The sequence below is a fragment of the Bacillus rossius genome (genome assembly GCF_032445375.1).
Source record: "Bacillus rossius redtenbacheri isolate Brsri chromosome 9 unlocalized genomic scaffold, Brsri_v3 Brsri_v3_scf9_2, whole genome shotgun sequence".
NCBI classification, from domain to species: domain Eukaryota; kingdom Metazoa; phylum Arthropoda; class Insecta; order Phasmatodea; family Bacillidae; genus Bacillus; species Bacillus rossius.
The window spans coordinates 2,305,867-2,318,118 of NW_026962013.1; the positions used below are offsets into that span (position 1 = coordinate 2,305,867).

The window sequence follows — 12,252 nt, forward strand, 5'->3', positions numbered from 1 at the left end:
CACAAACGGTTTTATTTATGGTGTCATAGAGCACTCTCGTAGCAGAGCATAGTCCGAAGCGCTGAGCTATCGATACTACCGGAAAGCGCTCATACACAGTACGTATATTTAGTAGTGCTGCATTATGTACAGTACATATCTATGATGGCTTTCATTGTTTACATTAGTCAACGTCCGTTTTGGTTAGCACGTAATTTTTTATCGTTCACAATATTATTTATGGCAAGATTTTGATTGAAGATGGATAGGTATAAAGTTCCACGGAATACTTTATCTATTGAAGATAAAATTAAAATTATTGAGAAGTTTGACAAGCATGTGGGTACCCGAGTTGTTTTGGCCAAGGAACTGAATATTCCTGTTAGTACTTTAAACACAGTAATTAAAAATAGGTAAATGCTGATACATTTTCTTAAGCTAAAATTTAGCATTAACTGCCAATAAAAGTGCTTTCCCACAATTTACACTTTCCCGCAATTTACACTTTTTCCTTGGGGTTCCTTGAAAAGTGCAAATAAGGGGTTTTACTGTACTTCTTTTTTTCAACACCAAATGATTTGATTTCTTAAAAAAAATTTTTGTAACAAGAAAAATTACTTATGAAACATTCTTAAGCCAAAAAACATGTACCAGTTTTCTCTAAACATTGGCAGATGCAGTATTTTCCATTTCATTTTGCTGTCAAAAGAAAAAATCCTAAATATTGGGCAATTTCCCTGACTCTTCCAGGTATTCAACAACTATTTTAATTTCCATAATATTTCCACACCTGCAGCAATGCTACAACGGAAGGAGCGGGGAGGCGGGACGGGGCAGCAAGAGAGACGACCAGAGACGAGTCAAGACAGGGCGTTTACTCTGGCTCGGCGCTACAGCTATCTGGCGGAGACGGACACCTGCCACACGCGGATGGTGTTGTCCGAGTAGCCCGCGAACAGGGTCTGGCCGTCGGTGGACCAGGCCAGCGACAGGCACTGTGGGGGCTCTGCCTTCGTGGTCTGGGTCACCACCTCCGGCCGGAGCTCCTCCACCATGTCCTTGCTCTCCAGGTCCTGCGGCACACCACACGTCCTCTTCCCTCAACCTGTCAGGCGGGTGCTTCCGGCGCGCAGTCTTCTCCCAGTGCACAGAGCGGCGACCGTAACATTACATGACCCAGAAATGAAGATATGGGTGTAATTCAAGTTCCTTTAAGTGCTTTCAAGAATCTGTACCGGTTGTTTTACGCCTAAAAATTACTCTGAAAACACGCATTTTAGCCTCTTATAAAAATACAGTTTAAAAACTTGATTCGAAATCAAAAGTATGTACTTCTCGGCCCTCAGCCAACTCTTAAATGCTTTTCGTAAGCGGACCCCGCCCGGATATCTCGAGAAGTTTTGAAATCGCGTTGTTTTTCCTGGAGCTGTGCGCACCGTGTGTATGTCCGGGTAGGCAGGGACCTTAAGGGGGTGCCTCCCATTTCAGGTCAAGATTTTATATTTACAGTAATTACAAACATGTAGACTTTTTCAATTGTTTAACTTTCACGTTGTGCACAGAGCAGTGACCGTAACATTACATGGCCCAGAAATGAATATATGGGTGTAATTCAAACCCTTAAGTGCTTTCAAGAATGTGTACCGGTATTTTACGCCTAAAAATTACTCTGAAAACACGAGTTTTAGCCATTTTAACTCTTCTAAAAATACAGCTTAAAAACTTGATCCGAAATCAAAAGTATGTACTTCTCGGCCCTCAGCGAACTCTTAAATGCTTTTCGTAGGAAGACCCCGCTCGGATATCTCGAGTAGTTTTGAAATTGCGTTGTTTTTCCTGGAGCTTTGCGCACCGTCTGTGTGCCCAAGCAGGTGGAGCCCTTAGTTCTAGGGATTTCCTGCAAACGCAGATGACCGCAACTGCAAACCTTCAGTAATTACCGCAACTCTCCGTCCAAAAACATGTGCAACTTGTCCGTCATGCACTCGGCAACAGCATGTTAACAGCTTCGGAGCATATGCCACGCCACATTGTCCAGTTTTTAATAAGCTATACACCCAACTCATTCAAAACACATTTTATGGAAAATTCTGCAGTTTATAAATTTGATTAGAAAAATATTCAATATTCGTGAATAGATCTATATTCAATTTGAAATTTGATATGAATAAAAAGTTCAAGCCTAGTAGCTTAAAACAATTAATTAGAGCAGTTGTACGGCACGAGCCACTCACCCAGATCTTGATGGAGGGGCCGAACGCGGCGCACAGCCAGTAGCGGTTCGGGGAGAAGCACAGCGCCGTGATGATGTCGTTGTGGTCGAGCGTGTGCAGGTGCTTGCCGTCGTTCAGGTCCCACAGCATGGCCTTACAGTCCTGCCAACACGCACGCCTCACAACCAACCCCTCATCGTCTCAATCCTACCAGCAGTTGGCATTGTGTTTCCCAGCAACTATTCACAGGTTTAGCTTGGTACAAAAAAAATATAAATTGTCGAAAAAATATTTAATTAAAACTGTATTTCCCAGCAACTATTTATAGGTTTAACTTGGTACAAAAAAAAACATAAAATGTCGAAAAAATATTAAATGAATACTTGTTCCAACATGACTTCATTACAACACAGATAACTAAGGACAAGATTCGCGGCACCGACCTTGCCACCGGAGGCGCAGAGCGAGCCATCAGGGGAGACCGTGACCGTGTTGAGGTAGCCCGTGTGGCCGATGTGGTTGATCTTCAGCCGGCAGTTGGTCAGGTTCCACACCTGTCAACAACACTCTCCAGCTACACCTGCGGTCTGTGACGCTCCCCTCCCCCCTCCAGCGATGCCGGGCTGCAGTCACGCTCAGTCCCATATCCGCTGAACTACGTCACGGCACATCCGGTTCAAGGTGTCATCACAGCGCAGCCAAACACGAAAGTCGGACGTCAAACAACAGGAAACAATAACAATGAAAACGGCTAACAATCATTTAATCATCCTGAAATTTAACTTAGTTCTCATGCGAGTAAACCTATTACTAGAGACCTGCAAAATTTGCGGTTTCTATGGCCTGCAGGATAGATTGCACATACCCCTGTACACTCGGGCAAATAACGCAAGTTCATTGGCTGCCGACTTGTAAGTCGTCTCAGCTGGTTTGTCTGTGATTCGTTCCTTCTTTGGTTGAGGGTTTATAATTATAACTGGTTGAGATTCGTCCAGATGAACAGTAAGCCAATAACAAAATTATCTAAGAGGTATGTGTGTGTGAATTCTAGCCTATCACCGAATGAATCTGCGAATTTTGCAGGTCTCTACCTATTACTTCTTAATTTAAAACTTTGGGACAAAATATTTAAATAATATATACACTTGCTTACAAATAATCTAAAGTACTTCTTGGGAACTTAGTACTGTAATTACATATCATCAAGCACACTTTAGACACAAATTATTTTTTTACAAGTTAGGGTTGCACAACAAAATTTTAAAAAAATATTTTAAATGAAAGAATTAAAACTGAAACTTAAGGTAACAACTTAATAATCGCAGTCAATATAGTTATAGCCATCACTGCAGCTGACTCTTCACTGCAGGCTTCGAGGGACGAACAAACAACTTGCTACTCATCAATTTGTACATTACAAATGTGTTGATTATAATAAACAAATGCTTTTGCACCCTTGAAAAATTCTAGTTATTTTCTGATATGTAGGATAAATAGACATGTTTTATTAAAGAATACATATATTTATTTTATTTTATTAAACGTTTCTGAAATGGCAGCACATAAGTAAGGTGTGCATTTTTATTTATAAATTTAGGGAAAAATTTCCAACATTTGGGACAATACAGTATTACCAATAAATACATATTCATGTTAATCAAATACAATAAATCTTTCATTTGTGCAAGTCACAGCTGTGGAAAGCAGGAAATACATGTAGTTTCTGTCTTGGTACTCAAATGATTACTTTTTTAAATTTTACGAATGTGAATATTTTTTATTGATGATAAAATTATGTTAACTGTATTTAGGAAAAAACTGAAGCTGATTAATTCCAAATTTTGATCCAAGGGTTGACTTAATACAAGAAAACCTTCAGATGCAGCGAGCATGATTTCAACATCCATAACAAAGCTAAAAACGTAGTAGAATAAAGGCACTGAATTCATAAATCTCAGCTGTCAATACTCTGAAAATCATTTCTTTTATTTTAACTCTTCAACAGGGCTGGGCTCAGTCCCATATCCGCAGACCAATCATGGATCATCATGAGGTCATAAGGATCATCATCGCCTAACCCACTGACAAGGTCTCGCACGGCTACAGTACAGAATAACTTGCCATCAAGAACCTTGTTTATCTTCAAACACACAGGAATCAAAGCAAATTAGTAGAAGTTTGAAGGGGGGAAATAAAACACAAATTTGACATTAAGGTGTATTCCCACCTGAGCACTGTGTATGCAGAGCTTCAGAAAAAAACCAAGCATATTGAAAACTGCTCAGGATATCCCGGAGGTGTCTTTACAAAAAGCATTTAAGAATATACTGGGGACTGATGAGTAGTTTCTTTCCATATTTATTTTTAAACTATAGTTTTAGAGGTGAAAATGACAAAAATGTATGCTTTTAGATTAAATATTAGGTAAGAAAACCCTCAGCACAGATGCCTGAAAGTACTCGCAGGTCTAGCATTACACTTTTATCTTCACGTCTCCACCATAAAATGTTACGGTTACTGCTCAAATCTCCTAGTCGTCCTCTGCACGCCAGTTCAGAGGCGTCACCGCGCTAGAAGCACCAGCGAGTCGCACTTATCATAACGCTTCACACTAACACTCATACACCCCTGACTAGGCGGGCCCCTAACAGATAACACATTACTTGATGTAAGTTTTTGGACATACGCCATTGCTAAGAACTTTTTCTGTTAAAGAAAAACTAGAAAATAAAAAATAAATAAAAAATAAAGAAATAAATAAATAAAAATACCCAAAAAAGACAAAAAACACAAAATTAAGCAAAAAATGCTGTTATCACAAGGATATAAACACCACAAAATATTCCGTAACAGGAACATGGCCAACAAAGAAAAATTTATTTTTTTATTTTTTTTTATTTTTTTTCTACAGACATAAATGTGCTTAGCAATGGCGTATGTCCAAAAGCTTACATCAAGTCATGCACTCCCATTGCACAAATCTTTCAAAGATAACAGACAACGCACTAACTACACGCCGACTGAACGGCAGACAATCACCTTGACCATCTTGTCCCAGCCGGCCGACACGATGATGGGGTTGGAGTGGTTGGGCGAGAAGCGCACACAGGACACCCAGTCGCTGTGGCCGTCGTCCTGCGACACACACCCACACCCAGTGTCCCACACTCAAAATTTCCTGCTCTTATCTTTTAAAACAATCTCACTGCATACACACACACAACATGTTTAAATGAAACCCTACCAAGCTAAGTCACAATCGTAATTTTAACGTTCTTTAAACCACACCACAGAGGTTAAGCGAGGTGGTTGTCTCGCACACGAGCGAGCACTGGTGAACGCACATGCTCTATCCCCTCGCCCCATCTCCCACCAGACATTCCTAACCTGTCACACCCGTGGTTCAGGAGGCAGTAGCTGACAGTGGTCGTAGGTACTTGGGAGATGCAGCAGCAAAAACTAACATTGTTTTTAAACACATGAAAAATTCACGGTGCCAGTTCAGCGACATTTACGGCGAGAGGGCGGGAGAACCACAAACACTAATGCTTGGCCACACGCACTCAAACACACACATCCCCTTCCCCTTTCACCTTCTCTTTGGTTGGTTTATTTTAAGATTCTCCCTCTTGCCCAGAACCAGGCCAGCAAACAACTTATATTTAATCATGACATTTTTATTAAAAACCAACTCAACGTAGGTATTTAAGCATGTAGTCAACCATAACAGTGCAATGCTGTTTTTTTTTCATTACCCAAAATGGAAAATTTGCATATGGGTCGCATTACATTTTATCATACAAACAATCCGCCCAGTAAACAGTGTATTTACACACCTGGATGGTGTACTAGCAGATGTAGCTTAGCAGCGCAGTTCATGATGCTTTGCACGCATAGCTGAGATATTTTAATTAAACAATTTATATTTACTCATCACATATTTATTAAAAACTACTAAACCTAGTTATTTAAGCATGTAGTCAACCATAACAGTGCAATGCTGTTTTGTTGGTAAATCTGTATTGTACGGATTAGCGCCAAAAAAAATCGTACAAATATGAAATAACTTTCATAATATGCTATCTTACGTCCTCTTTTCAGAACCGCCTGCGGAGATTAAAAATTCCAATTACTTTTGGAGATATCGAATTTTTTAATATTCATTTATTGGCGATTTTTTTAAAAAAAAAATTTAAAAATCCGATTCTGTGCTCTTTAACTTCCTCTTTTCATTAAACCTGGCGGAGATCAGAAATTCCAAATACTTTAGGAGATATGGAATTTTTTAATTTTCATGTTGTGCACTGATGCGGCGTTCAGCGGGAAGCCTACGATTCACACATCCTTCTGAACATACCCGAATACTCACGTTGGCAAGCCTTCTTTTCTTAAAATTAGCAAGAAGTAATTAAAAATACTTTAAAACACTATGGATGGTTGGTTATATTAGGTAAGTATAGCTACATTAAAAAAACTGTAAAATCATTTCATGGTTGCTTAGCAAATAACTTTTTAATATGTAGCTATCCAGCACTAGGAAACCGTTTACATGATTTCACAGTATTTTTAATGTAGCTATCCTAACCAAATCAACCATCCACAATGTTTTGAAGTATTTATAATGTAGCTAACATAACCTAATTGACCATTAGTTTTCATGAGTTGCATATTTATTTACAATAAACAAAAAAAAAAAACCGAAGATGCACGATCGGGCGTTTTCCTCTCGTCTGTTGAAAGAAGGCTTGCCAACGTGAGTATTCGGGTATGTTCAGAAGGATGAGTGAATCGTAGGCTTCCCGCGTTCACCATTGTTGCATTGTTGCTTGTTTACAAGTATGATTTTTTTTTTTCACGACGTAGTTGAACGACTACATCACGTAAAAAGAAAATTACGTGAGTTCCTACTGTTCATCCTTTTTCCCGGTTTGTTAGGTCTGGTCAGCTACATTATAAATACCGTATTTACTCGTGTATAGCGCGCCCTCGTGTATAGCGCGCACCACGATTTTTGCAACAAATTCCAAAGAAAAAAAAAATTTGAAATTTTTTTTCCCATAAATAAATTTTACTAACATTTTGTGGTACCTGATTATTTAAATTGATGTGTGGTGATGCGTCAGGAAAATACTTAAACTCTGCTATGTAGACGGAAGATAATGAAGCACTGTACGTCACAACTGGTACGTGGACGGGAGGAAGGGAGGCAGGCAGGAATGTGACACGGAGTAGATGACTCACCGGTAGCAGCTGCGAAGAAGCGAAGGAAGTGGTAGGGGGGGACAGGTGTCAACATTTTCTCTCTCTCTCTCTCTCTCTTTTATTTTACTAGCTGTAGAGGGGGAGGTCTAAAAATAAACAAGAGACCTGCGTGCTTGCACGCGCACGTGTGTGTGTGTGTGTGTGTGTGTGTGAGAGAGAGAGACCAGGTTGTGTGTGTGCGTGTGTGTGTGTGTGTGTGTGTGAAAGAGAGGCCTTGTTGCTTGTGCGTATGTGTGGGGGCTGGCCAGAAACGTCAACAATCACCCGGCAGTTAACGACTTCCACTCCTCCCCGCCTCCCCCCCCCTCCAATTTTTTTTTTCCGTGTATAGCGCGCATCCTTATTTTTTTCCTTTACTTGAGGGGAAAAAAGGGCGCGCTATACACGAGTATATACGGTACTTTAAAAGTAAACAACCATTAAAATTAATTTTATTATTTTTAATGTCCGTTCAGTTTCAAAGTATTTATACTGTAGCTGACCTGACCTAATCTACCTTTGTCCCGTTTTGTTAGGTCAGGTCAGTTACATTATAAATACTTAAAACCATACAAGTAAAATTAATTGATATTATTTTTAATTTCCGTTTATTTTGAAGTATGTATCATGTAACTAACCTTACCTAATGGAAAATTTCTGTTATTTAGGCATTCACGCACACACGGCAAAATATAAAATGGCGTCTGTTGAATGATTACATAGGGCTTGTATTGCAAAATAAGAACGGCGATATCTCCAAAAGTAATTGGAATTTTTAATCTCCGCAGGCGGTTTTGAAAAGAGGACGTAAAAGAGCATATAATGAAAATTATTTCATATTTGTACGATTTTTTTTTGGCGCTAATCCGTACAATACAGATTTACCGTTTTGTTTTACTACCCAAAATGGAAAAATTGGCATATGGATCGCAGTACATTCTATCATACGCGAGTGAACAGTGTTAAGTACGCACCTGGATGGTGTACTTGCACTCAGCCAGAGTGTTCCACAGCTTGATGGTCTTGTCCCGGCTGCCCGACACTATCTGCCGGTTGTCCACCGAGAAGGCCACGCTCAGCACGTCCTTCAACAAGCACGCACCCCGCTGCCCCCTCTCCGCTCGCCCCCAACTGTGGCTGCCAAGTCACGGCTCCAACCCACAATTCCTTCAACCATGCTCCACGTATGCTCTTGTCAACGAGACGTAAGGCCCAATATAATAAAAAAAAATTAATGAAATCTTTTATTTAAGAGCAAAGACCATTTATAGGCACTGCACATAACCTAAAAGATTTCTACAACTGCCCTGACATTGCGACGTATACAAATTGACAATAAATGATACTGTTTCAGCATCTACATGCATTAAAAAATGTAATGTTTGACGTGAAAATGCCTATTCGTTCATTAGTGATAATGGGACGAACTTTCTTGTGTGACAAAATACAGTAAGATTTGAATCTCTAAAAACTACCAGACTAATAATGTGCCAAAAATGGTTGAGCCCACAAGAGATATATCATGTCTGTACATGTTTGTCACTCTGTATTTATTTTGCCTATGACATCGTAGCAGTGTAGTCGCATGTGTGTAATTGTTACAAATGAGCTTTGTGTAAAGTTATAAATTGGTGTTGTATGGAAACACATCAAACTAGGGCATTTATTAGGACATCATTGTGAAGAGCTTGCGTAGCACCATTAGAAGCAAAAATGAGACAATAAAAACATTTGTTGGAATATAAACAAAAATTGGGATTAAAATGAAATAAAGATATTGACTCATTACTCATAATTATGTTCAGAATTATAGAAAGCCAAAGTCAGGAAAGCTCACGTCAAAAGGAATCCAAAAGGACTAACGTCCAGTCGAACGAATGCAAGAGCTACAGCAATATCAAAAAGGACATGAAAAACCGCGCTAAGAGATTACGTGGCTGGCCCATCGGGCACACGGCGGCCAGTGGGTCCAATAGTCTACGAGGATGTGCAGGCATCGTAGCCAGACAACACAGAACACAGTATGATTTGATCCAGACATTTTCATGAAAAATCTACGGCGCAGACTCAAACTGCACCTTTCTATCTTTTTAATTATTCGTCAGTCACATTTCATTTTCACAGGGCTAAAAAACTGGTTACTAAACAGCTGTTAAGCTGCAGTATACAAATATAACACTAATTTTGTGATGTGAAATGAGCAGATGACAGTCGGGAGTAAAAAATTTGTATATATAGGGAAACTTGTTATCAAACAGTTTCAAAAGGTGGAATCTGTCAATATATGTATTTCTGAACCTACTTGAATACAACCGATTGAATGGGTTGAAAAAAAAAAATTACAAGCACAAGCTTCTACTTACGTGCAGGCGTACACATCCACTTCAACTATAAAAAAAATTGTAATAAAAAAAAGCTTCCGTTTTTTTCACTGGGCGGCCGCGCGCGCACCTTGGTGTGGTCCTCGAAGCGACGCGTGGTCTTGCCCGCGGCCAGGTCCCACAGGCGCAGGGTCTTGTCCCAGGAGCCCGACAGGGCGTAGTTGCCGTCCGACGAGAGCACCACGTCGCTCACGAAGTGCGAGTGGCCGTGCAGGCGCTTCTGGGGCACCCCGTAGTTGGCCTCATCGCGCGTCAGCTTCCACACGATCAGCGTGTTGTCTGCCACAATCACAGCTCTGTCACCAGGTGGCGAGTGGTCACAGTGCAACAACTAGCCTCGTCCCGCGTCAGCATCCACACGATCAGCATGTTGTCTGCCACAATCACGGCTGTCACCAGGTGGCAAGTGGTCACAGTGCAACAACTAGCCTCTCCACACGATCAGCGTGTTGTCTGCCACAATCACCGCTGTCACCAGGTGGCGAGTGGTCACAGTGCAACAACTAGCCTCGTCCCGCGTCAGCTCCCACACGATCAGCGTGTTGTCTGCCACAATCACGGCTCTGTACTCACGGCTCTGCTTCAACCACCATTATCACCAGGTAACAAGTGATCACAATGCAAATAACTAGAGATCCAACCAATTAAATTATATGGTTGACAAATAAACATGAAGCACCAGTTACCATAAAGGCCCGTTTACAATAGCAATGTCCTAAAATGTGTCCAAAGGACACTCGTCGCTGATTGGTCCATGTGACCCTCTGACGTCATGCGTCAAGTGGGCGAAGGTCCGAACCTAACTGGTCCGAAGACATTCGTCAATTTGAACTTTTTGTCCCAACCTGTGTACTTCGGACACAGAACAAGAACAGAACACTCACGATATTTGAATTTCCGGTTCCCGTTTGAAAATGTGGTGTTTGTTTTTGTTATTGAAGGAAATAGAAGGTGTTGTAATTCAAGAAGAGCAAGACGACATTTAAATTAGTGCTGTTCGATTGCTGTTATATCAGTTCATTTTTTTGGATTTACATTTGCCACTTTGCCTTACTGAATAAATATATAAAATTAAACTCCCACAACTTTCAAAAGTTCAATCTCAAACTACAAACCATCAAAACAATAAACAAAAACATTTTGTTTGGCACATTTACTGCGCTCTGGTAGCAAATTTAGAAATCAATACATTCGGACATCGGACATCGCAATTGTGGACAGGGCAGTTTTCGGTGAGACAATGTGACGTCACTCACATTCGGATAAGGACACGGACCACGCACAGGTTCGGACTATTTTAGACGGACCTTAAGAGAACTAGTTACTGCAGAAGCACAAATACTACCCCAGATGCACCAGTTGCCATAAATAACATGATATTAATTGGATGAATTAAATGTTACTGCACTACTACAGAAAAACCACAACCCTTACAATTTTCCAGACTTTTGATTAATGTGTATCTAAAGGCCTGTGTAGGACACTACCAAACAATACGCAAAATGAGCCTATTAGGGCTCCCCACACCATCTGTCCTCAATTTTCAGTCGGAACTGCCGTTGTGTATCCAAGGACGGTGGACTAAACAGCTTGAACAGATGGCACTCAACCAAATTGGACTGTTAGCTCAAAATTAAGTCCAAAATGCCACGTGTCCAAAATGTCATGTGTGGGAGCATTATCTCACCAGTACAAAAAAATCTATCAGCTTAAAAATCATGGCTGACATCTTATTTACTCTTCGGTTGCATTGCTATTTTCTTTATAATTAAACAAACAGTTGCAATTGTAACATCTAAAGTTTCTACCAAATTCTACTATTAAAGGATACGTCAAAAACAAACAAGACAATTGCGCATGGGTAAAGCTTCAGTTCTGTTCAAACTGTCAATATAGGTTAAGCAGTCCAAAATGAGAGCTGGAAGAATGTGGGGACGTTAATACCGCATTCAGTGAAAAACTTGGAAGAATGTGGGGACCTTAATACCGCATTCAGTGAAAAACTAGCCATGACAGACAGCACAGTCCAAGAGCAAAAGCTCTATTTAAGAATAAATCATAATACACTCCACTCTACAAAGATCACAACTATTCAGGAAACGTAATAACTAACATTCAAACTTTACCTAGTAATACGTAAATTATCAAAAGAACAATAGTAATTAAGTACGGAAATGTAAAATATTTTCTTACCTCGAGAACACGACAAAATTGTGTCGGGATACTTTGGATTCGTCGCTATTTGCGTAACCCAATTATTGTGGCCACGAAGAGTGCCACGTAACTGAAGTGTTTCTGCCATTTTTCAGAGTTTTCCTAAGAAACTTGCATGGATCAATACTGATTTAATTAAAAGTATCTATCCTTCCACAACTCAACATCCATACACACTTCAATGTAAAAGGAAACAGGAAAAGGAGTCAGCACCATAGAGTATT

At 40.2% G+C, this 12,252-nt stretch overlaps 1 protein-coding gene across 1 annotated transcript; it reads right to left on the reverse strand.

The window, feature by feature from the left end:
* Positions 1-833: 833 nt before the first annotated feature.
* On the reverse strand, positions 834-12,252 carry LOC134542855 (small ribosomal subunit protein RACK1). Its single transcript, XM_063387425.1, has 7 exons — positions 12,008-12,252; positions 9,885-10,093; positions 8,408-8,518; positions 5,232-5,327; positions 2,636-2,746; positions 2,214-2,354; positions 834-1,052 (listed from the first exon to the last, which is right to left on the reverse strand). The coding sequence occupies exons 1-7, from the start codon at positions 12,114-12,116 to the stop codon at positions 876-878; spliced, it is 954 nt and encodes a 317-aa protein (XP_063243495.1). The 5' UTR covers positions 12,117-12,252; the 3' UTR covers positions 834-875.

What these genes read in the sequence shown, in the direction of transcription:
- LOC134542855 (XM_063387425.1), bottom strand. Translation starts at nt 12,116, where the DNA reads ATGGCAGAAACACTTCAGTTACGTGGCACTCTTCGTGGCCACAATAAT. An exon ending in GCTGGGACAAGATGGTCAAG is followed by an intron (nt 2,747 to 5,231) that starts GTGATTGTCTGC and finishes TGTTGTTGACAG; the next exon opens with GTGTGGAACCTGACCAACTG. An exon ending in TCTGCGCCTCCGGTGGCAAG is followed by an intron (nt 2,355 to 2,635) that starts GTCGGTGCCGCG and finishes GCGTGTTGGCAG; the next exon opens with GACTGTAAGGCCATGCTGTG.